A 24,844-nucleotide genomic window follows, 5' to 3' on the forward strand; every position below is an offset into this window, starting at 1 on the left:
TTATAATTAAATAATTTTTCTAGGTTTATTAATTATTGTTTAGAATTTAATTAAAATATTTATTAAAAATTAAATAAAAAATATTTTTGCCAAAAAATAAAAATAAAAAAACAAAGGTTTGCACGATGAAGAAGTAACATACGTTGCGCAAAGTGTCTTTGCACGATGTAACTCCCTACGTCGCGCAAGGTAGCTTTGTGTGATGTAGGGAACTGCATCACGCAAAGTAGTTTTGCGCGACGTAGGGACTTGCGTCGTGCAAAGTAGTTTTGTGCGACGCATGTTACTTCTTTGTCACGCAAACCCTGCTGTCACTGTCTTGGCTCGACGGTTGGTGCGCGACGAAGGTTCGTTGGGCTAATTTTTGCGCGACAGTTTTTAACTTTGCGCGACGAAGGACATGCGTCACGCAAAGTATTTTTTGTACTAGTGTAAATAGCCATTACTAAGAAAACCCTTGATGCTAGGTAGACATTACGAAGTTTGTTGAAAACCACTTTGACATAAAAGCAAGCCATGAATTTGAGAAGGAACCGGTAAGCGGAGAAATAGTGCCAAAATGAGTTGCAAACCAAATCCAAGCAAGTTGTGCAAATTTACAACTAAAATATAAATGCTAGATAGATTTATAATTATTGTAACAAAGTTGCCATATTGGAACCAGACGAATGCCCCGTCACTATAGTTGATCCTTTGCGGGGAGCTTATTGAAAAGAATCCTCCAAACTAAAATAATATAGTTAGGTGGAATGAAAAGATGTCAAATAATGGAAGCCTGACTTTTAATAGGAAACCGATGACGAACAATTTTCTAACCATAAGAAAACCAAAAATAAACTCCAGATGTAGAAGGTTTCCCAATTAACATGTCATTTTCCTCATGAATTGGAAGAGGTATCTTTAAAATCTCTTTAGCCAACTCTGGAAAAGTAGAAGAAAAAAAAAAGCAATAACTCATTTTCTCATACTACGAATAATGTCAAGACTTCATAAAGGAGTAAGGACTGTAGCACCAACAACCTTCACAATAAGCGTATCAAACCACTTATCAACCAAAAGAGAAGTACTAGAACCATTTCCAATCACCCAAAGACAATTCTGAAATAAGATATGGAGAATGGAATTAACACCGGGCCATATAGAAGATCTCTTGTAACAAGAAGAGTATGAACGACCATGTAGATGAAATCGCACTCGAAAATAAATACTCCATAGAGAATCAAAAGTAATAATAACCTATCCAAGCTTTAAGAGAGCCGTAATATTTAGAGAGCAAAGATCGCACAACCCCAAACCACTTTATTTTTTCATGCACAAATCTGAAATCAAGAAACTGTGACAATCTTCTTTAAGGTCATGTCACTGGACCATATAAATTTGCAATTACATCGCGAAAGAGACCTTAGTAAGGAAGATGGCCATTGATAAACAGAAACTATATGTAATCATACTCTGAAAAACTTATTTAATGAGTTGAACTCTTCCTACCATAGTTAAAACGTTCCCCTTCCAACTTGTTAACTTCAGGTTTATCTTCCAAGGCTTGAAGATGAGACCCCTAGACTTGTCACAGAAAAAGTTGAACTCTTAGATAGACAAATGGTACTTTACCTTGTTTGAACCCCAAGTACTGCTCGACCACAACTTTGTGATGCCTTGAAATAGAGCCCAAGTAGAAAATACTTTTATCCTTATTGATAATTTGAGTAGAGTCCCTACTATATCTATCTAAGAAACCTTGCAGATTAAGCAAAGTGACACCAATATTTATGCAAAAACTAAATAGTTCACTTGCATAAAGTACATGAGAATAAGAAATATAACCTGTTCGAGCAAAATTTGTCTTAGTAAGCCCATCAAGTTGAAACCGACTCAGACCCCTTGACGCATTCCCTGAAAACAAAAGAAAAGAGAAAAATTTATGTGGGGAACCATTGATTAAGATGGACAATTTAACACATGTCGAGATATTAGATACTAGTTCATAAAACAAGTGTAAAAGCCAAAATTAGTAAGTACCCGTAATAGAAAAGACCAATTTAAAGTATCAAAAACGTAAGTTGTATCCACTTTAACTCCTATGTTACCACCACAAGCCACCCCAACAGTAGTTAGTTTAGGATATTTTACATACATTTTAGTTTAGGATGTTTTACATACATTTGTATGAACATTTTAGTTTTAATATAACCAAATACATATTTTAAATATTGTGATTTCCTTTGAGATTATTATAATTTAAATCACGAATTATTTAAAAAAATTTAAAACTTTTGGCCGATGATTTCTTTCTTAAAGCTTGTACTTTGTACTTTTTTTTTTGCTTGAAATTAATTGAACAACAACCGTTTCGTTGGGCAAAATATTTTAAATTTTTATTTCTTGAAATATTTGGTTCGTTGGGCCAAGTTAGTCAACACACCTTAAATATTTGCCCAACAAATTTTCAATATTCATGCAAACATTTGAGTGACGGTGTTTGCCCCACTAAAATTGCCCAACAAATTTTCTTCGGACAAAAAACTAGGCGATGGAACCACTTTGGCTCGATGAAATTATTTCGTCTTGAAAAGGTTATTTTTTGTAGTGTTGATTGTCGAGATTTTTTCTTGTGTAGGGTACTCCGCTCCTCATTGTTGGCAAGAGGAGATAGTGTCGTTGTATTTCTTAACATGGATTGAAGATTGGTTGTTGTACTCAACATTTTCTGCTCAAACATGGGATGAGGAAGTTAATTGTGGAATCAGATGTGCCAAAGCTTGTTGAGACTATTCAAGATAAAAGGGTGGTTGACGTTACTTTGAAGGGACTTATACATAATTTCCAAACTTTAACTACCATGGTGGAAACTATTAGTTTTCATTTCACACCAAGATCGTGTAATATGTCTGCCCACGCCATGGCCTCTTATGCTTCTACTTGGTGGCCGTCTCCCCAGTTTTGAGGGCGATGTAAACAGATCCATTTGATAAACAAATCTGTCAACTGTTTGACAAAACAAGTAAAATCTTTGTTTGTTTTGTTTTGTTTCCGTTAACCAAGGTAAAACTGTTTCAACAAAAAAAAAAAAGTTACAACCGTTATTTTTAGAATGTGGCTAGCTGAGTTCCAATAAAAATTTGATGGAAGTTCCATATACCATGCAGTATTTTTGTATTGTTTGTGTTATATATATGTGCATGTCTTTTGGTATTTTTTTTCTTAAACATTTGCAGTTAATAGAAGATGGAGAAGGTAAGGCAATGGAGTTGGATCATTGGGGCATTAGCAATGCTTGCCATTTTGTTGTTTATGCATGGTGATGGTTTCAAGAAGACCCCAGTAAGGTCCTTCCTCTATCCCTTCTCATTATTCTTTCTTGTTTAGTGCAACGGTGCAACCCATCTCTGCAATAGAGACTCATGCATTGTCATTTTAATGTTGATATTATGTCTGAGAAAAGGTGATGAGCTCTGAGCAGCCATATATCTGTTATTTCAGAATACTGTACAAATAAACTGTCTCGAAAAAGTTCTGCTTTGTTTTTGTTATAGATAGTTAATTTCCATGATGACCGATAAATGATATTTTTCCCAATACATATGCTCTCAAAATTTTATTTTTGGCCCATATTACATTTTCAGGTGCTTCTTTAAGTTTGAATTCTTCATCAACATATTCTTGCAATCTCATTTGAAATTATATCCTCCTAATGTCATTTAGGATGTCCTCTTGATGATTCTTATTGTACTTGATTTGAGTATTAATTCAATCGCCTTCTCTTCAAGAAAATCAACCACTCAATCCTGCCACACTTTCTATTTTACCTTTTTACGAACTACTGCCCCATAGTCAGGCTTTCTCTTTTAGGTTTTATTTTGTTTGGGGTGAATTATTGATTTATAAGAATTATAATGAAATTAATATATTTAGTGTAATTACAGAAGGTTACAAGCGGGTGTTACTGGGGCAGATACCGGGGTCAATCCGATGCTAACAAAGACTAAGAACCAGGTAAAGTGCAATCACTATTTGTTAGCTTGATCAACATTGTTACTGTCTTTCGATGACAAAAAGTTTCTCATAGTTCAGCGAACTCTTTCTCTTGCTTTCCCTATCTTCTTCTTTTTTATTTTTTTTTATTTTTTTATTTTTATTTTTATTTTTATATAAATGTTTTCACGTCAGTTCTCTCAAGGATGTTGTCTTTTAGGTGGTGATCGATAATGGCATTGTCCGACTCAAATTTTCTTATCCCGGAGGAGACGTCATTGGAATCAATTACAAGGGAATTAAAAACTTGCTTGAAACCAAGAATGCGCTAGATAATCGAGGGTAAGCACACAATCTTACATCTTCGATATACAAATATCAGCACTGATTTCTTTTGTTTACTGAATACATGCATAATTTGCACATTGTTTGAACTTTGATATATGTCAAACCTATAATACAGGTATTGGGACGTTGTCTGGAACAAAGATGGAGGTAAAGATGTGGTGGACAAGTAAGCCCTCTTCCTTCCATTTCTACCTAGCATAGTAGATAATCATTCCGATATTGACTAAAATTACGTCCATAACTCATTTGCAGGCTACAAGGAACTGGATTTAGAGTCATTACAGAGAGGGCCGACCAAATAGAGATTTCTTTTACTAAAACATATAATGTTTCCCTCGGTAATACTACACTTCCCATGAATGCTGACAAAAGGTACGGTTCTAATCTTTCCCAATAAGGAGTTTTATTATGCACTTCTCGCTATTTTTTAATTTTTTTTTTTACCAATATGAAGTACAATTTTAGAGTGTCAATAACAACCAAAACAGTTCATCAAACTTTATGCTCAAAGTTCTCTAAACTTAACATTAAATTCTTGTTGCAGATACATAGTGCAACGTGGTCATGATGGGTTTTATGCCTACGCAATATTTGAGCGTCTTAAGGGGTGGCCCAGAACTAATGTGGATCAAATTAGATTTGTATACAAACTTCAACAAGACAAGTACGTGTGAAAAGTGCAAAAAATCTGTAATACATCAATGTAGTGTGTCAGGTTAATGATAAATGGACACTATGGACACTATATATTGTTATCAGAGTTTGACACAATTCTTCAACCTTATCAAATTGTAAAGGGATTGAAACCTCTTGACTAATTATTATGAAAATTTTCAATTCCAGATTTCCATTCATGGCTATATCAGACGACAGAAAAAGAGTCATGCCAACAGCCAGAGACCGTGCAAATGGCAAGCCCCTTGCCTACCCTGAAGCTGTCCTTTTAACCAAAACAAGCAATCCTGACCTTCGAGGAGAGGTACCACTTAACCTAGCATCACTTTTACGATTATTTTTCTTCTTTTGCTGAGAATATGATATTTCATTTTTGTTATTGTAATTTTTATGTTTGTTGCAGGTAGATGACAAGTACCAATACTCAACTGAGGACAAAGACAACAAAGTTCATGGTTGGATTTGTAATGAACCACCTGTAGGGTTTTGGATAATTACATCAAGTGATGAGTTTCGTACAGCCGGGCCTTTCAAACAAGACCTTACCTCACATGCGGGTCCAACTGTGCTCTCTGTATGTCCACTCATCTAATATTTCTTCTTACCATTATTGGCATATCCATATCTTCGGTGACGGAACTTAATAACTTGTGATCAAATTCACCTGATCCAATAGATGTTTGCTAGTACTCATTATGGTGGGAAGGAAGTTGGGATGACATTCAAAGATGGGGAGGCATGGAAGAAGGTTTTTGGGCCTGTCTTTGTCTATCTTAATTCAGTTCCAAGCTCAAATAATTCCCTCAGACTCTGGGAAAATGCTAAAGAACAGGTATTTACTAATTAATATTATGTTATAGGCAATCATTGTTGAGAGTAGCAATCCTAAATCAGAAAAGAAGAAATCTTGCATGTACTTATAAGTAATTGGGCTACTTCACCCCAACATTCTTCAACCATTTCTCTTTTCATTTTTCATTCGGGTAGTAAATATTCGAACAGTGCCTTTCCCAACGTCCAGAAGATAAGTAATAATGCACTAATTGAAGTGCATGATTCATGTAACTATTATTCAACTTATAACGACTAGAAAATTTTATAATAGATGCTTGAAGAAGTCAAAAGATGGCCTTACAATTTCACTCAATCTGAAGATTTTCCATCATCGGATAAACGTGGATCAGTTGCGGGCCAGTTACTAATACAAGATCGGTATGTTCCTCGTTTGAATATTTAAATTTTTTCCCTTCAAGAGTTTGAATGTAACTATAAAAACTGATATTGGTTTAGGTACATCAACGAGAGCCTTGTTTGGGCAAGTTCCGCTTACGTGGGATTGGCAGCACCTGGAAATGTGGGATCATGGCAAAAGGAAAGCAAGGTAACTTTTGAGATTTTTTCTTTGGTGAAACACAAATGTCTTCTTTGGTGTTAATGGACGGGTCTCTCAATATTGAGCCATAAACAAACAAAAAGTACCTCCATTTGTTGTGAACTTATGCCTTTTTTTATTTAATGAAATATTTACACTCAAGGCTGTAGGTAATAAATTGGTATCGAACTCGCCATCTACGAGATTTTAATATAAGACATTTCTTGCAATCATTCCTTAACTGAAACATAATTTTTTTATTGCATACTTTTCGTTTCAGGGTTATCAATTTTGGACTCAAACTAACAAGCAAGGTTATTTCCTCATTAAAGACGTTCGACCTGGGAACTATAGTTTGTATGCAACAGTTCCCGGCGTTGTTGGGGATTACAAATATGAAACTATTATTAAAATTAAACCAAGTAAGTTATCTTTTCAAAATAAATATATATATTTGAAATTATAAACAAAAAATTATAATTATACTTTCGATTTCTAATTTTTGTTTCTTTAGTATAATCTGAAGTGCGGTGGAAATGAAAGAGTATGTCAGAAACCTCTTTCGTGTTTTTGTTGGTCCAAAACGTGAATGAAGAAATTCAAGATGCCCAATGATTAATGCAATACAGAACAGTATTTCCGGACTAGATATTCACATCACTGAATTATATATGCAGGACGTGGAATTAATCTGGGCAATATAACTTACGTACCTCCAAGAAATGGTCCGACCCTGTGGGAAATTGGCATCCCAGATCGATCAGCTGCCGAGTTCAATGTACCTGATCCGTCCCCAACTCTTAGGAACCAATTATACACCAATCACACGGACAAGTTAGTTTTCGTATAGCAGTCGTATTTTGTTTTACTAGAGAGGAAATGTTCTCTTGATAGATAGTTTAGCACATTATCAAACTGCAATTTTTCGAGTACTCTTAGCAATTGGTTTGTATGCTTACATAAGGTTATATTGCTTATAGGTTTAGGCAATACGGCTTGTGGGATCGCTATACAGATTTATACCCTAACCATGATCTCATCTACACCGTTGGTGCTGACGATTACCATGACAAGTGGTTTTTTGCTCATGTGACAAGGTACTTCATTGTTCTAACTTAACCTAACATGAGAACAATGCCTCTGCTTTTTTAGATTTGTAGGTACTCTTAATTTATTCAGGCATTGCAGGAACACTGGAAATAATACGTATGAAGCAACCACATGGCAAATTTTATTTCAACTTAAGAATTTGACTACTACCGGAAATTATACACTCCAATTGGCATTGGCCTCAGCCAACAATGCAGAAGTACAGGTATCGTTTAAATCCCCAGAAAATGCTAAACAATGTGCAAATGACAGGGTTTTAGTATAGTTTTTTTTTTTCGGAAAACTAATGAAAATGATTTGAAAATTTTGAATTTTAAAGATAAAATAAAGGGTAAAGTGAATAGTACCATGATTGACTTTTTAATGTAATAATGTGGTTTTTCGTTAAAATGAACAGTACCGAAAGCTTTTCGTTAAAGTTCTCTTTTTTTTTTTCCTTGGCTATTTGTGTCTTTGACAATGGGATTCAACCAGGTTCGATTTAACAACCAGAGCGCCAAACCACCTCACTTTACGACAGGACTAATAGGGAAGGACAATGCCATAGCAAGACATGGAATTCATGGTTTGTACTGGTTGTTCAGTATTATTGTACCAAGTTATCGACTACAAGAAGGAAACAACACCATCTTTCTTACACAGTCAAGAAGATTGGGCTCTTTCGACGGCGTCATGTATGATTATATTCGACTAGAAGGACCTCCTCAATGGTGAACATATATTGGTTTTAGTACCAACAGACAAGTGGTGACTTTTGGTGGTTCCTTCAACGGATATAGTTGTCAATGAGGCCACAGATTACGGCATTGTGCTCCTTTTTTGACGTAGCCATTGCTATATAGATGGCCAATTAGTTATATAGACCTTCACTTGGTCACATAAGTTGCGTAGAATTCAAACTCAGATTACTAGAAATGTAATTCAAATTATAAGCTATGATTCTTGTATGATATGAAAATGAAGAAGGGATCGATGAATACACAGAGGGTTTGTTGCAGAGAGAATGTAACTCTTGCTGCTTGGATTTATTCATCACACTAAGCATGTGAGCTCGACATCAGTACAAAAATAACTGTTGGAGGGGAGGGGGAGAGAGAGAGAGAGAGATAACAAACTCAATCAATCTCAGCCCTCCATTGTAACTAGCCGATGAACTAATGCCAAGTGAACCATTACATTACTTATGAGCTAATAAAAGAACTCTCCAATAACATAATTGCTTGTGTAAAATCTGAGTAGGATTTTTATTTTTGAAAATTTGACATTACTCCTTGAAATTAGATTTTTCGTAACTAAAACCCATCTCCTTTTGTTTTCTTGACTAAAGGTCATTGACTAGGCTTCACTAAGCAAATTCTTTAATTAAATTGGACTTTTCAAATTGTGTATTTTCCAGATGCCTAAACTACCCTTTAATGCTTGGATTGGGTTTTTAGATCAGTTACTTGTTATATCAATTTAATTAATTATATTTATTTTACAAAATATTTCATGCTCATTGTATATTCATTGTATAAACTTTCAAATTGTTATAAGGTGCCGATTGGAAAATAATAATACTAATTTTGTGATTTTGTACATTAAATATACAAGTTAATTTACCTACAAACACAACAATAGACCTAAAACAACTTCGGTTATTGCATATATACTCCAATCCCTAATGCACAAAACAAAAGCTATATGTTCCACACAAACTGACACACCCCGACCCGGAATGTCCACTAGGATCCCAAATCGAGTTGTGTTGGCTGACACCTGGAAGGTGACGAAGCCATAAAATGTGATAGTGTATAAAATGTGAATAAATTTGAACCTAACAGTGCCTAAATACCAGAGTGCGCTACGAGTGGGAGCGAACCCATTTCACACGAAGTAAAGTACAGTAATGTGGGTAAGAATCATACCCTTAAAAGTAGCCACCAATACTAAGATTAGCCATATATCCTCGTCGATACGAACTCAGCAGTTAAAACCTGAAGGGGGTACAAAACAAAAAGTATGAGTAAATAGTAAAACCAAGCTTCCCAAAACTATTACCTTTCTATCAGTAATAACCCCTCACTGTAATTCCCTTATCGTTTTCTATAGGACAATACAACACACACATATATATATCCAACTATGCTCAAAAATGACCAAAACCATGAGTATGCCATGTCCATAGACTCTACAATGCATTAACAAGTAAGCCAAATGAACTTAATCAATATAAAATGATACATCAGCCAGAATCACCTAACGTGACTCGTACGACTGTACTCATATCTCATTAATCAATACTAACATATAAGTCGGGAGTCATCTCTGGTGACCTGTACGACTTATCCATATCTCATCAAGTATTCCTGCACACGAGTCGGAACCACCTCTAGTGGTCTGTACGACAGGGCTGGGTGTAAATAAGTATGCTCAAGTGCTACGATCACGTGAAGACTGGGCGAATAATCGCGGGTCACCTACGAGTCGGAACCACCTATAATGGTCTGTACGACAGGCCTGTGCACCTACCTTGAGTCCAAGGTGAGCGTAAGGTGCGGGAGGTGAACATCACGTCAAGGACTGTGCTCTGACCATGGGCGGGAGCATTAACACCGGGGTGCAAGTATCCATATCTCATCAATCAATACTAGCATACAAGTCGGGAGTCACCTATAGTGACCTGTACGACTTAATCTATAGCTCATCAAACATCCCTGTACATGAGTCGGAACCACCTCTAGTGGTCTGTACGACATGACTAGGTGTAAATAAGTACGCTTAAGTGCTACGATCACTTGAAAACTGGGCGAATAATCGCGGGTCACCTACGAGTCGAAACCACCTATAGTGGTCTGTACGACAAGCCTGTGCACCTACCTTGAGTCCAAGGTGAGCGTAAGGTGCGAGAGGTGAACATCACGTGAAGGATTGTGCCCTGACCACGGGCGGGAGCACTAACACCGGGGTGCAGGTTTATGAGCTCTCAATGCATCTCAATATAACATGTGTAACTCATGGCAACCAGTACGACAATATCGGAGTTGCCTAACACATAAATGTAGTCATGGTATAACGCAATTGATTCAACTAATACCATAAACTCACTTGAACTTACCTGGGTGTCCTGTGTTCACCTTTGCACTTGAAAGCATTCCCAATAATTATATGCAAGTAATATACATATGGATATACCATGATGCAATCTAATACTCAACCATGTCGTAACATTTTCAATTATAAACAATACGGTGTGAAATGTACAATCAATAACGCCCTATTCCCGAACTACTTATTTTCAGGAGTAATTATCCATGACAACCCAATTAACACTAATTTAACTAACTAATTCACAAAACTAAAACTTTCCTTTACCAATTTCCTTCGCATTACTCAATTTCCCAAATAAGGCTTTTGTCTCAAATATATTATGGCTGCATCTAACGTCTCGTTAGACTGCCTACGTATCCTAAACAGGGATCAAGCCATTCATAGTTCATATAGTACTTCAAGCATTCACAATAATTATATATGAAGGTAATATACCTAATCAATTTAAAAGTGCCGATAGAACTCTCAATAATATGTACGATAAAAAGGAAAAGATCCACTCACCTGGAGTCCACGCTATGATTCTCTAGTGCACGCATCGAGGCGTCCTGAATGATTGGTCCTTGTGACCAATTATCAAATTATATCTTAGAACTCTTATCCGTAGAATACGTAATTCACATACAACACAACCTCAAGGGCATTCTAAAATAGTTTGAGACCCATTGACCACAAGTCAACAGTCGATCAAAGATCGACGGTAGGGTCTACAACCCTGTATAACTCGACCCGAAAGATCCGCATATCATATTTCCAATCCACAACTCCCAACGATCCACAATATGTTTCTAGAATAACATATTAAAATTTCATTACGATCCAACGGTCAAATTTCCGCCAATTGCCTAAAACAAGTGGTCGTGAACATTTATTTTACTAACTTACAAATCCAATTCAGGAAGATCCGTAAGTCAAATTCCCGATCCATAAATTCCTATGATCTTTAAATATTACGTATTATAATGTATCCAATTTTGGTGATGATCCAACGGTCGGATCGTCGATTCACATTTTTATCAAGTAACGTATCGTAACGAATTTAGGTTCCAACGATCAACCTACGTCATTCAAATGACAAAACTGAATTCAAGACATTCGACATAGCCTAAAAATAGCATTGGCGGCTCACTGGCCACGCGCTGCCCCGACTCGTCGAAAAATCCAACTATTTCCAAAAATTCTCAAACTTCATAGAAATGAAGATCTCAGTGAGTGGAGCAACTTTCATACCTGCCACGAAGTCCAAAAGTGGATGGAAGATGGTCAATTTTGCCCACAAAGCCGGCGGGTGCCTAAAACTTCCCGGTGTTGATTCCTCTTCTACAGTGGTCCAACGGGGTCAAGGTTGGTTGGGTTTTGCTCCTGGGATGATGGGCTACAAAGCCCAAGTGGTGGCATCGTCCATCACTTTGCCGATTTGCCGGAAAATAAAAAAGAGTGCCCGGAGCATCGTGAGAACCGCCAACTTTCGTGGCCTCAAACAGCCACATACCATGGTTAATCAAGGTGGTTCTTGGTGGGTTTTGTAGAGGGGAATGAGAGCTTCAATATGGTGGTGGTGGCGTCGAAAAATTCCATCGGAGTTGGCCGGAATCGTCCTTGGAAAATGGGTGGTCACACAGGTCGGGCACGGGAAGCTTTCCCATTTTTTTTTTTTTCTTCTTTCTTTCTGATTGGCTGCAGGCTTTCCTCCTCTCTTCTAATTGGTTCCTTGTCCCTTTAATTTAATTGGTCCACTAATCCCACAAGGTGGGAATTCAAATATTTAAATAACCAATTTCAAACGTCCATAACTATACCGTTATAATCCGGACTTGTAAACGGCTTTCGCCGATATGTTCACACCAACAAGTACTACGAGAATATGTTAAAAGAATAAGTCATACGTCTCTCTAGACGATGGTCAACATAAGTCAAAATCTTTGTCTCTATGACATTTTCGTAAATTCACGCTTTTAAAATAAAATAAAAACATAAAATTTGGAACGGGTTGTCACACAAACAGAATAGTCTAATTTACCTATATGACTTATGTCCATTGGATTTCAAGTTTATTTAATTGCCTACAAGCACAAACCCACAACATTCAAACATTATCTATTATCACTAATATTTTTCTTTTGGAATAGGTAAATTAAAGTAGGTAAATTAGTATAATATTTTATAAGTAGGTATATTAATTTATATGTATGTAATTACATGATTCAAACAATATTATTTTTTTCGTACGGGATATGTCTATTTTTTAATATGGTAAAGTAATTTATATATATGTTACTAATATTTATGATACAAGAAAGGTAAATATCCATATGGGTTTAATTGCTCATCATAATTAGGATGAGTAATAACATTTATTGACCAAATTAGGATTTTGTGGCATAAATTGTATATGCGTTGTAATAGTTGGTTACATATTTGTCTACATGGCAGTCTATTTGAAACTTGGGTTTTATTTGAATGTTTAAAATTAGGTGGGTTTTTGTTTGGAAAATAGGAGTTTGAAGGGCCTATATCAAAAGAACCCTTTTTATTTCAACATCCCCTTTAAGTCATGCACAGATTTTACCCCAAGTTTCTTCCTCAAGTAACCAAACTTTCTTGATAAGGACTAGGTGAAGATGTCTGATATTTGCTCATTTGTATGACAGTAAAGCAAATCAATTTTCGCTTGCTGCAATGCATCTTTGATGAAGTGATATCTTCTATCAATAATGCTTGGTTTTTTTTATGAAAGACAAGATTTTTGGTGATAGCTATAGCAGAAGTGTCATCACACAATAATGGAGTTGCTTCAGTTGTTAACTCCCCAAAGTCCTCCAAAACAAACCTCAGCCATATAGCATGATCACAACACAATCATAGTCATCAATAACCAAGATTTGGATGAAAAGTAATGGGTTGTGATTTTCACACCCTTAACTACTTTTCTCACACCCCTTCCTATTTTTTAATACTTAATTGGTATCCTACTATTTAATATTCCATATATGCCCTTCCTACTTTTTGATGGTAATTAATGAAAGATTAAATAGGTAGGGGTATATATGGAAGATTAAATAGTAGGATACCAATTAAGTATTAAAAAAATAGGAAGGGGTGTGGGAAAAGTAGTTAAGTGTGTGTGAAAACCATAACCCAAAGTTATTCTCATTACACAAGTAATGCGATCCAATTTCATGGCTTAATTCCCAATACTCAAAGGTAAAGGTACAAGAGCGTAATACCTAAGCTCTCATACGACTAAAATTGTCATGCTCCGGTCCCGAGATACATCCATGATCAACACGTGATGTCATCACGTACCTATTCAACTATCATGTCTCGCTTCCAAGACATGATGAAAATTGACCCAATGGTCCAATAGCATGTTAACTTTTCCTTTATTTCATGGTTGCGTCTAACCTTTGTGTTAGATTGCCTATGTGCCCTAAGACGGGATCAAGCCATTTGTAATTTACCCTTTGTTAATTTCAACATTCTCATGGTACTTTATGGCTGAAAATATAGAGTTCTCAAATCACTCAATGCAACTCAACTAGCATGATTCACCAGATTTCAGACTACTTAGGCCATCTCCAATCGAAAGAGGGCCAGAGGGCTCGTTTTAGCCCTCTGGCCCTCTAAGAAATTAATATTTTAATGAACAGTGCATGGCTATATTTCTTACCATCTCCAACCAAGGGGTCAGAGGGTCATAGGCCAAACATAGCCCTATGATGAAAAATCATCACCAACCGAGGGCCAAAGGGTATGGAATGTGAAGAATTGAAATAAAATGAGGTAAGATAGTATGGAATGGTGAAAAATAAGCAAGAAATAATGTAGGAAAAAAAATTAGAAATTAGAAATTTAAAAAAAAAAAAAACTTCCAAAAAAAGAAAAAAAGTGGGCTGGGCAAAATAAATAAATAAAGTGAGATGGGCAAAAAAAAAAAAAAATTCATAAACCCTAAACTCTAAAGTGGGCTGGGCAAATGGAAAAGAACAAAAAAAAAAAAAAAAAGGGCTGGTTAGCTGGCTGGAGATGGCTGGTTTTGGCCCAATGGGGCCCCACAAGCCTTTGGCCTAGCCTTGAGTTGGAGACAGTTTTCGTGTTATTTCGGGCTATTTTTGACCCTATGACCCTCTGGCTGGATTGGTTGGAAATGGCCTTACGAAACCACATAACATCCAGGATTGTCACTTCATCTTTTACACATGTCCCACTGTCTTCCAACAACAATTTCACAATCATGACAATTAATCGATTCAATGAAGATGCGCAATTGATATTTAACTATGTTAATACTTTACTAAGTTTAATAAAGCCAACCTCCATTAATCAACCATTAAAATCATATATTCCCGTACCATAGTCGTCAATCATGCGATAGAGCTGAATTGAAAATGAGGAACAAATACACAGCAGTAAAACTGGAGTAAAAGCATGTTTGATTATGCTGAAATCTGTAATGATAAATTGATAACTGGGAAAAACTTCACACCAGATCTCAAAACGTCCGGCAAGCACAAAAAAATAAAAAATAAAAAATCAGAATACTTAAGAAAATTAAACAAAAAATAAATTGTTAGCTAACCAAATACAACAAATGTACCTGGGATCATTCAATACGGAAAAGGATCCCCGCCGGATCTTCTTTGTGGGGATCCGGCGGATCAAGCAATCACGGTCGTTTATCGTATATCGTGCAGTCAGTTTTCGTTAGATATTATTTAAATTTAATTTAAAATTTAAAATTTAAAATAATTTCTGACCATATGATATACAATAAATGGTCGTGAGATTGCTTGATCTTCGGATCCCCACAAAGAGGATCTTTTCCATTCAAAAGAATCTTCAACAATTTGATCTGTCTGTCTCCCACTCGCATCCTTCCATGAAAATGAAACCAAAAAGCCCACAACGCATCAGAGAAACAGAAACCTCAAAAACCAGCGGATAAACCCAAAATGCTCAATAAAAACTTGAGGCCATCCAAATTTCAAACGTTAGACATAAATCTCAAAAAAAAACAAGCAAACGTGCAGCAAGCTTTTATAAAAAAGCCGCAGTAAAACAAACCTCGAACTAGAATCACAAACTCGGAAATTAATAATTAGCATTTTAATTTCAATATTTTTTTACCCGTACTTTTGTTGCAGATCACAACCATGACAAACGCCTACATTTAAAAGGCCAAAATGGTAGTTGAGATGATAATCTAATGTTAAATTAGATCTGGCTTTGCGTACTGGCTCTGCCCCCAACTTTTCTATATTTATACCGAAGCTTTAATCACTCTAACCGTGTTGTGGATCCCTGAACGTATACACTTGAGAGATTACACTTTCTCCTCCCACTCACTCAGTGCTTCAAAAATGGCAAAGGCTCCGGAACTAGAACACCCTGTGAAGGCCTTTGGATGGGCTGCTAGAGACACATCTGGCCACCTCTCTCCCTTTAACTTCTCCAGAAGGTAATATATATATATATATATATATATATTGCTTAATTTTTCCCTCTAATTTTTTGGCAAATAACCGGTACGTGTGTGTTGATATGATGTGTGTGTATGTACAGATCAACAGGTGATGAGGACGTGAGGTTTAAGGTGTTGTATTGTGGGATATGCCACACCGATCTTCACAACATCAAGAATGAATGGGGTATCTCTTTGTACCCTATGGTTCCTGGGTACGTACAAATAACCTTCAAACTTTTGATTATCCTTCTTGTTAATATATATTCTTTTATTTCTTTCTTTTCTTTGGTTTTCTTTATCAATGTATTTTCTGTTAAATTTTAGAAGAGGCACCATAAAAAAAATATGGAAAACAAATAAAAATAAACACAATCACCATCTCTTTATTCGAGTAAACTTAACGTAATTAAATGAAGCAAAATGTAGACATAGATGTAGTCACATTTGTTAGAATAAATGTACTTTTTTCTGTGATCTCAAATTCAAATCTTCGTCTCCGCATGTAAATATCACCTACATAAAAAATGTTTTTGAACGCCTATATGTTCAATTTGGCCTTCCCAAACTATCACGCGTATGTGGAAAAAAGAAAAAGAAACACACACACACACAGAGCTTGTTTAATCTATAAGTTAGAATATAAATTTTGTTTTAAAACAATAATCCATAAGTTATAGACTGTTGAGTTTTCAATTGATCCGTAAAGGGATCGAAATTGGCTTAATCCGTATTTGATTCGTTTATTATTTGGATTGGCAGATCTAATTAGTTGTTCGTATCGAAAATAATACAATTCGAATTCAATGTATTGAAAAACTTATGTTAACTATCAGATTTGAATCCTATTTAAATTAGGGGCTTTTGGATTTAGGTCCAAAAACATAGGTTGTTTTTGGGACTGAGTCCAGTTATCCAATTACATATTTTGATATCAATTTTGTCCCTTCAGATAAAAATATTTAAATTCTTTAATTTTTTATCATTTATTCAGTTTTTAAATTTTGAATATTTAAATACTCAAACTAAAATATTATCTAGTAACTACCTACTATTTATGAAGAAAACAAAACTGATATAATTTAGTAACTACCTACCTATTGTATAGGAAGAAAAATGCTTTATACCTACAAAGTAGATATAATCTACCTGCAAAACAAAAATAAACTACCTATTGTATTGGAAGAAAAATGCTGGGAACCTATAGAAATATAAATATGATATAATATACCTCCATTAAATGAACGAATTTGGAGGGAAGAACACAAAAATATCACCCATGAAAAGAAGAGACAAAAAAGAGGAGGATTGATAGAGGGAATTGTTTGGAAGAAGGAAAAAAGGAGGGATGAAACGGATTGGGGGTTGAGGTGATTATATGGCTATAACTAATCCTACAATTAAGGGATTAGTTAAACGACAAATAATCCTATAATTAAGAAATTTTGTGTATTTACAACAATTCGTAAGCCTAAGGGGTAAATATGGTACAAATCACAAATAAACATACGTAGAATCTCAATTATTGGACCTATTTCAATGAAGTGGACTAATTCTACTAATGACTCACAAAATTGGATCTATATTAAGTTATCCCTTTAAATTATAGGTTGAAAATGTCAAATATAATATTAGATATTGGGTATTAATACTTTGAGAATCACCCGTGGATTGAGACTCGTTCATCATCTTGGGTACTACTATTTTTAGAATCACCTGTGGACTGTGACTCGTTTATTTCCTTATATGAGAGGTCTTTAGGACTCATGAACGTATTTGTGATAACATTTTAAGTTAGTTTTGAGGTGATTCAACTTGTATGACAAATTTGACACCAAAATAAAAAAATAAAAAATCTCAATTCAGAATTTAGTTTTTTTGAATAATACTAGGGAGACAAAATTGTGTAAACTAAAAGATATGTAAGTTGATGATTGAATTATTACTTAAGCGTTGATAAATATGCTCATTTATATTTGTGACGCATCATTTAGCCTGTAAATTTTGTCCACAAATTTAGTCTCTCTAGCATCATCCTCTTTTTTTTTTTTTTTTTTTTTTTGTCGAATCCATATCTTGTTAATTAAATTGAACTTGGGTTGCATTATTTTTAGTACAACTATATATATCATACTAAGGGGAGAGGGGCTCAGTTAAATCATACAATAAGCGACCTAATTTGGTATTGAATTTTCTATCTACAAGATTTGAACATAAAACTCTCACTTACAAATAAAGTGAAATATCACCAAATCGTAGTATTGAATGACAATTTGACTCGCATTTAGATCACCATCAGTTCAATAAGCCTAGTTTTCAATAATATGGGCGAGCCCAACAGTGAACTGTACCTGACTCCCTAATAAACGCACACCATTAATTTCAGCGGTCACCGACTCAACTTCGTCTCGTATATATAATAATTGTACCGTCAATTGCTCTTCAATGTTGTCAACTAACTCAACTACTCAAGGGCATAGCATGTAATGCATGTCAAACTACTGATTAATAGTTGGCCCAGCAGAAATTAAAAGGTATATTGGACTATATTAACTTGATTTGGAACATGTATGTACACATAATTTGGTATGGGCAAATCTCCCTTGTCAACTCTTTTTCATAAATGATATTTTTTTTTTTTTGGTAAAACGATATATTTTAAATTAAGGAGATGGAGAAGTTTGGTTAAGTCATACAATGGGCAACCTATTTTGGTATCGAATTCATCATCCATGAAATTCGAACTTAGACCTCTCACTTACAAGTGAAGAAGAATACCACTAGACCGTAGTACTGAGTGGCTTCATAAATGCTATTTCTATTTTTGTTTTTGTTTTTTTGTTTTTTTTTTTCCTTCTTTTTTCAACTAAGCTCTTATTTTACTAAATAAAAATTTAATCATGAAGAACTTAACCAATAAATAAGTTTTTAATATAACTATATATTTACATTAAAGGATAGATGAAAAAATTGAGTTCAAACTCGTGTACAAGAATTAAATGTAAGGCCTCTAATATACGAAATACTTCTTTATAAAAAATATAGCGCTATGGTACGGTACTTAGTGGCCCAAATAAGTTCTTAAAACATCTAAAATTTCTTACAACATTATGGTCTTTGCATTTTTTGTTACAAGGACTGCTCAACACATGCATAATGCATGGGCAATTGCTAGTTTTATTTAATTAAACACATCTAAAAAATTTTAATATCAAAACGAAAAGCAAAATTGGAATTTAATTTGGCTAACTTTCAGGCACGAGATTGTGGGGGAAGTGACAGAAGTGGGAAGCAAGGTGAGTAAAGTGAAAGAAGGAGACAAAGTGGGTGTGGGCTGCATGGTTGGTGCTTGCCATGCATGCGAGAGCTGCAACAGCAACCTTGAAAACTACTGCCCCAAAATGATACTTACCTACGGTTCCATTTACGCCGACAGAACTGTCACATATGGAGGTTACTCGGACACAATGGTCGCCAATGAGCGCTACATTGTTCGTTTCCCTGAGAACCTGCCACTTGATGCTGGTGCTCCTCTACTTTGTGCAGGGATCACAGTTTATAGTCCCCTGAAGTATTTTGGCTTAGCCGAGCCTGGTAAGCATGTTGGCATTGTAGGCCTTGGCGGGCTTGGTCACGTCGGTGTGAAATTCGCTAAGGCCTTTGGGGCAAAAGTGACTGTGATTAGTACCTCCCCTAGCAAGAAAGATGAAGCTCTGAAGCGACTTGGGGCTGATGCATTCGTGGTTAGCCGCGACCCCCAGCAAATGCAGGTTCATTTCTAGCCAATTTCATTATGATATGTTAGCTTGTTTTGCTCTCATTAAATTAATCCTTTTTTAAATGTTAATAGAGGATTAGGCAAGATTAATTCCTCGGTGCACTTGTCACTGGCGGAGCCACATTAAGGGCTACCCTGGGCTGTAGCCCAAGTAGCTTTCGGTAGAACATAAAATTTTACATGTAATTTTTAGTGATTTTTTAATGTAGCCCACCATATATTTAGTCATTGATTCAAATTCTCTCAGTTTAATTATATAATAGAGTTTACAAACCATTTTTTTCTCATTGCTTCTTGTCCATGTACAAGTTTGAATTTGTTTGAATAACGAAAGTTTTTGACTCACCTTGTGAAAATTTTCTTAAGCTAGCTGATATTGTAAAAAAAATATAGTATCAAGTTTCTTTGTTTATAAAGATTTAAATCTTTAAGCTAGCCAACCTGGTGAAAAATTTCTAACTCCGTCATTGGCACTTGTGATGATTTTGTACATATTAATTGCAGGCTGCCATAGGAACACTGGATGGCATCATCGACACAGTCTCAGCTGCGCATCCCATTGTGCCCTTACTTGGTCTTTTGAAGCCCCATGGGAAGCTTATTCTGGTGGGCGTAGCAGATAAGCCACTTGACCTCCATGTGTTTCCTTTAATCATGGGTAAGTATAAAACTCCTGGATAATTTGTATATTATCTTGTAAATTATTTCGGCCTAAAATCTAAAATGATTATGAATATGTGAATCTAGGAAGGAAGTCGGTGGCGGGTAGTGGAATCGGAGGAATGAAGGAGACCCAAGAAATGATTGATTTTGCAGCAAAACATAACATAACTGCGGAGGTTGAAGTTATCTCAATGGATTACGTGAACACAGCAATGGAGCGTCTCGCTAAGAATGACGTTAGATACCGATTTGTGATTGATGTTGGAAACACACTGGCTGCTAGCAAAGATTGAAGACTCAAGAAGGGAAATAATTAATGAAATGTGTTGGTCTAAGTAACCAAATTTCATCCAAGTATGTAAGTTGAATGTGTACGAGACGGTTTATTTAGCTTCTCTCGCTATTTGATATTTCAAATAAGAAATGTTGGAATCTTATTGGTCTTACTAAATATATTGTTAAATTAAGAATTAATTAGAGTTAATATTTGAATCACACACTATCCTTAAAAGAAGGACCTATATAAGCTGACCCGAAAGAGTGGTAGATAACCCACTTTGGTATTTAACATAGATATTACGGTTACCAGCTGATGCCCTTTATAGGTGGGAATCAGTTAGGGTTTGTCTATATCTATATATATAAAGGAGCACCTCAAATGGTAAAATATTTGTTGACACACACAGACCTAGGATGTCCACTATGATTCCGAAGCGAGCTGTGTTAGCCGACACCTGCAAGGTGACAAAGCCATAAAGTATATTGATGTGGATGATGTGAATAAATTTAAACTTAAAAGTGCCTAAGTACAAAGTGCACGGTGAGCGGGTATGAACCCATTTCACACGTAATGACAGAGCATAAGTACAGTATAGTAAAATAGGGTGAGAATTATACCATCGATGGTAATTGTCTACCCTAAGATTTGTCAATAATCCTCGTCGGTACGAAAACTCTGCTACTAGAACCTGGAGGGGCGAAAAATAAAGGTGAGTGGGCCTGAAAATAAATTTTTTAATAAAAACCTTTTGAAAACGTTATAAACCCTCATCGTAAAACTTGTATAGTTTCCAGAAAATACTACTACGTAGGTATGAAAACCAATGCACAAGAGCAGCGAAAACTGAAGTATGCCATGTCATAATATTTCAGCAATAATAAATGTAAGCCAGGTGTGAAACCAATATAAAATAGCATACTAGCAGGAGTCGCCTAACATGACCTGTACGATTGGACCTATAGCTCATCAACATATGTTGGCATATGAGTCGAAGTCACCTAATGTGACTTGTAAGGCAGGCTGGGTGTGAATAAGTACGCTCAAGTGTTACGATCACGTGAAAGCTGTACGATAAATCGTGGGTCACCTATGAGTCGAAACCACCTATCGTGGTTTGTATGATAGGCTAGCACCAAAACTTGGATCCAAGGTGAATGTGTTGTGCGGCAGGTGAACAATCACGTGAAAGCTGTGCCCTGGCCTCGGGCGAGAGCACTAACACCAGGGTGCAACCTAATAAGCTCTAAATGCATAAATACATAGCAATATGCAATGCAACAAGACCAATCACATGCTAACTCACCTGAAGCTTACCTGAGCCTCCGCAACATCAAATAGTGTAATTCACAATTCATACTAATGCAACAATATAGTAATAAACAGTATAGACATGGCATACAAGGTATAAATTCATTTAAAAACTTTTTCTGGAAATCGTAAAACATATATATATATATATATATAGAAAACAACAAATGCTTACTCACATGAGGTCCACATTACAGCTTCCTAGCACGAATATCAAGGCATCACGAACGATCGTCGCCTAGAACAAATATTCAGCCACGTCTCAGAATTCTTATCGATAGAACACGTAACTTACATAAAACATATCCCCAAGGATGTTTTAAAATGATTCGAGACCTATTGACCAAAAGTTAGCCGTTGATCAAAGATCGACGGTAGGGTCCACAACCCTACATAACTTGATTTGGAAGATCCGCATCACAGATTTCTGATCCGTAACTTCCAAAGATCCACATTATGCTTCTAAAACATCATAGTAAAGTTTCATTACGATCCAATGATTGGATCTCCACCAATTGCAAGTGCAAGTGGCGGTTAACGTTTTGTTTTATGAACTTACAAATCCAATTCGAGAAGATCTGTACATCGGATTCCCGATTCATGAGTTCCTATGATCCTCATATATTACATACTATAATGTATTCTGATCATTGATTGCTATAATAATCAAGTGGCGAATCCTATCAAAACTATGCTCAAATGATGAGATTTCATCAATCTAACTTCACCTATGGAATTGAGGTATCAAACTTAGCTTAGGAAGGTTAGGAGATGCCTCGACCCACGTGCCGCTGCCACGCGCCGCCATGTAACTTCACAGAAATTAAGATCTCAGTTAGTACCTGTTACCAAGTCCAATTTGGCCAGGAAAAGCCTCAAATCGCCACGAACTCACCAGGACCCTAGAATTTGGGTGTTTCTTGATTCGTCCTCAAATCGACTTTGATACTCCAACCAATGATTGGGCATTGTTCCTGAGCTCAAGGGAAGTATATTGGTGGTGGCAATTAAATGGAAATATTGCAGGAATGGTGGATTCACCACCGTAGGTGCCCTTAAAGCTGTGCCTTCGATCTTCACAAATTAAGGCCCAAATCCCTCGATTTTTAGGTGTAACGTGAAGAAGGGAGGTCGTGGGACGGTCAATTCGCTAGGTGATTGCCAGAATCACCACTAGGTTGTGTAGAAACCACGTTTAGTAGGCGGGGAGGAACCGAGTTAAGGGTGATCTAGTGCTCCTCCACTCTCTCATTTCCCCTCCTTTATTCTCTCCCCCATTGATCACTCTATTTTTCTCTTCTTTCTGATTGGGCATCTCGCCCCTCCTTTCTCTCCTTTATATTTCATCTCCACCGCCCATCTTTCCTTTCCTTCAATCTCAGCCACACACATGACTTTCCAGATTTGGCTCCAAAAATCTGGAGCCTTCCAGAAAATATTCAAATTACCATTTTGTTCCTATTTTTACATGCCCATAACTTCTTCGTTCTAACTCCAAATCACATTCCATTTTCCCCCACACGTTCGTAGCGATGAGTACTACCCAAATATGCCAAGAAAGTGGATCTTACATGACACGACAAGGTGGTTTATTAAAATCAATTTATTTGCCTTAAAAGGGCATTTTCGTAAATTCATATTTTAAAATTATAAAACGATAATTTTTAGGGGCAGATCGTTACATTTGCCACTTAGTACTATGGTCTAGTAGTATTCCTTTTCACCTACAACTGAGATAATATCGTATGCTAAAATAAAAATTAAAAAAAAAATGATGAAACATTTTAAATACTATAAATTACCCCTCAAGAATTTTAAAATTACAATTGAATTAAAAGGAGTTAAAATAATTCAACAAATATTAATTTTGATTGAATTTAAAATTTTAAACATTAAAATTTTGAACTTTAGAAAAATAATAATAAAACCTCACATTAGTGGGTGGTTTATATTTAACTTCTAATTTATTTTCAAAAATATTTTTAATAACAATATATAAATAGAAAAACTTGAATTTCTTAATTTGTTTTATAAAAAAAATCATAAAAAAAACTTTAATTTAACATACAAATGTCAATCACTACTACAAAAGAGGCTATCACTGGCGGTGTAGAAACCAAAAAGAAACCCCAATTATTGTCGGATTTTTGGTAAAAATCCGACATCAAATAATGCAATGTCGGATAGGGGAACCGAATATTGACGTCGGTTAGTCCCCTTAATCCGCCCCCATGAAGCAAAGTGATATAAAATAAAAAAGAACAACAACGTCGGTTAAAAGTGACATCGAACTTTACGTCGCTTAGAAGCGACATTAAATTCTGACATGATGGTGGTCCTAACCGACATCAAGTAACAATTAAACAACTAAAATATCAAACCTACAGTCGGTCTTAACCAACATTACATAACATCTCGATAAATAAAATAATTATTATGTTGTCGCCCATAAGCGACACCAAATATATTAATAATAAAAATAAATTGGCTTTAGTTTTTAATTAATAATAATTAAAAAAATTTATATAAAAATAATTCCCACCATATTTCATATATAGGCCAAAGCAAACATTAATAAAACTATTAACAATAACAATAGTACCAAACACTAAAAATTATCCACCATACCTACAATTAACTACAATTCTTAAAAATGTACAACACATACATATTCTTCCCGAACTCTTTATAAAGATTTTGAACCAGTTGTGTGGTTCATTATTTTCAACTGCCGATTATGCTTATTTTTTAAGCAATCTCCTGAAAAATAAGAGATTTTATTACACA

At 35.6% G+C, this 24,844-nt stretch overlaps 2 protein-coding genes across 2 annotated transcripts; both read left to right on the plus strand.

The window, feature by feature from the left end:
- The first annotated feature begins 3,969 nt into the window (after positions 1 to 3,969).
- Positions 3,970 to 8,191, plus strand: LOC125473421 (probable rhamnogalacturonate lyase B). Its single transcript, XM_048576195.1, has 15 exons — positions 3,970 to 3,993; positions 4,193 to 4,314; positions 4,436 to 4,486; positions 4,573 to 4,692; positions 4,865 to 4,984; positions 5,164 to 5,299; positions 5,399 to 5,569; positions 5,672 to 5,827; positions 6,101 to 6,207; positions 6,286 to 6,376; positions 6,648 to 6,789; positions 7,045 to 7,201; positions 7,348 to 7,464; positions 7,556 to 7,682; positions 7,952 to 8,191. The coding sequence occupies exons 1-15, from the start codon at positions 3,970 to 3,972 to the stop codon at positions 8,189 to 8,191; spliced, it is 1,881 nt and encodes a 626-aa protein (XP_048432152.1).
- Positions 8,192 to 15,808: 7,617 nt separating this feature from the next.
- On the plus strand, positions 15,809 to 20,920 carry SAD (8-hydroxygeraniol dehydrogenase-like). The gene is given in 5 exon segments (NM_001302328.1): positions 15,809 to 16,025; positions 16,130 to 16,243; positions 19,285 to 19,798; positions 20,311 to 20,464; positions 20,554 to 20,920. Coding segments are annotated over 5 exon segments (1,089 nt in total). The 5' UTR covers positions 15,809 to 15,927; the 3' UTR covers positions 20,763 to 20,920.
- The last annotated feature ends 3,924 nt before the right edge of the window (positions 20,921 to 24,844 follow it).

The sequence above is a fragment of a genome, unplaced genomic scaffold (assembly GCF_019419815.1).
Source record: "Pyrus x bretschneideri cultivar Hongxiangsu unplaced genomic scaffold, Pyrus_bretschneideri_v1 Contig86, whole genome shotgun sequence".
NCBI lineage: Eukaryota > Viridiplantae > Streptophyta > Magnoliopsida > Rosales > Rosaceae > Pyrus > Pyrus x bretschneideri.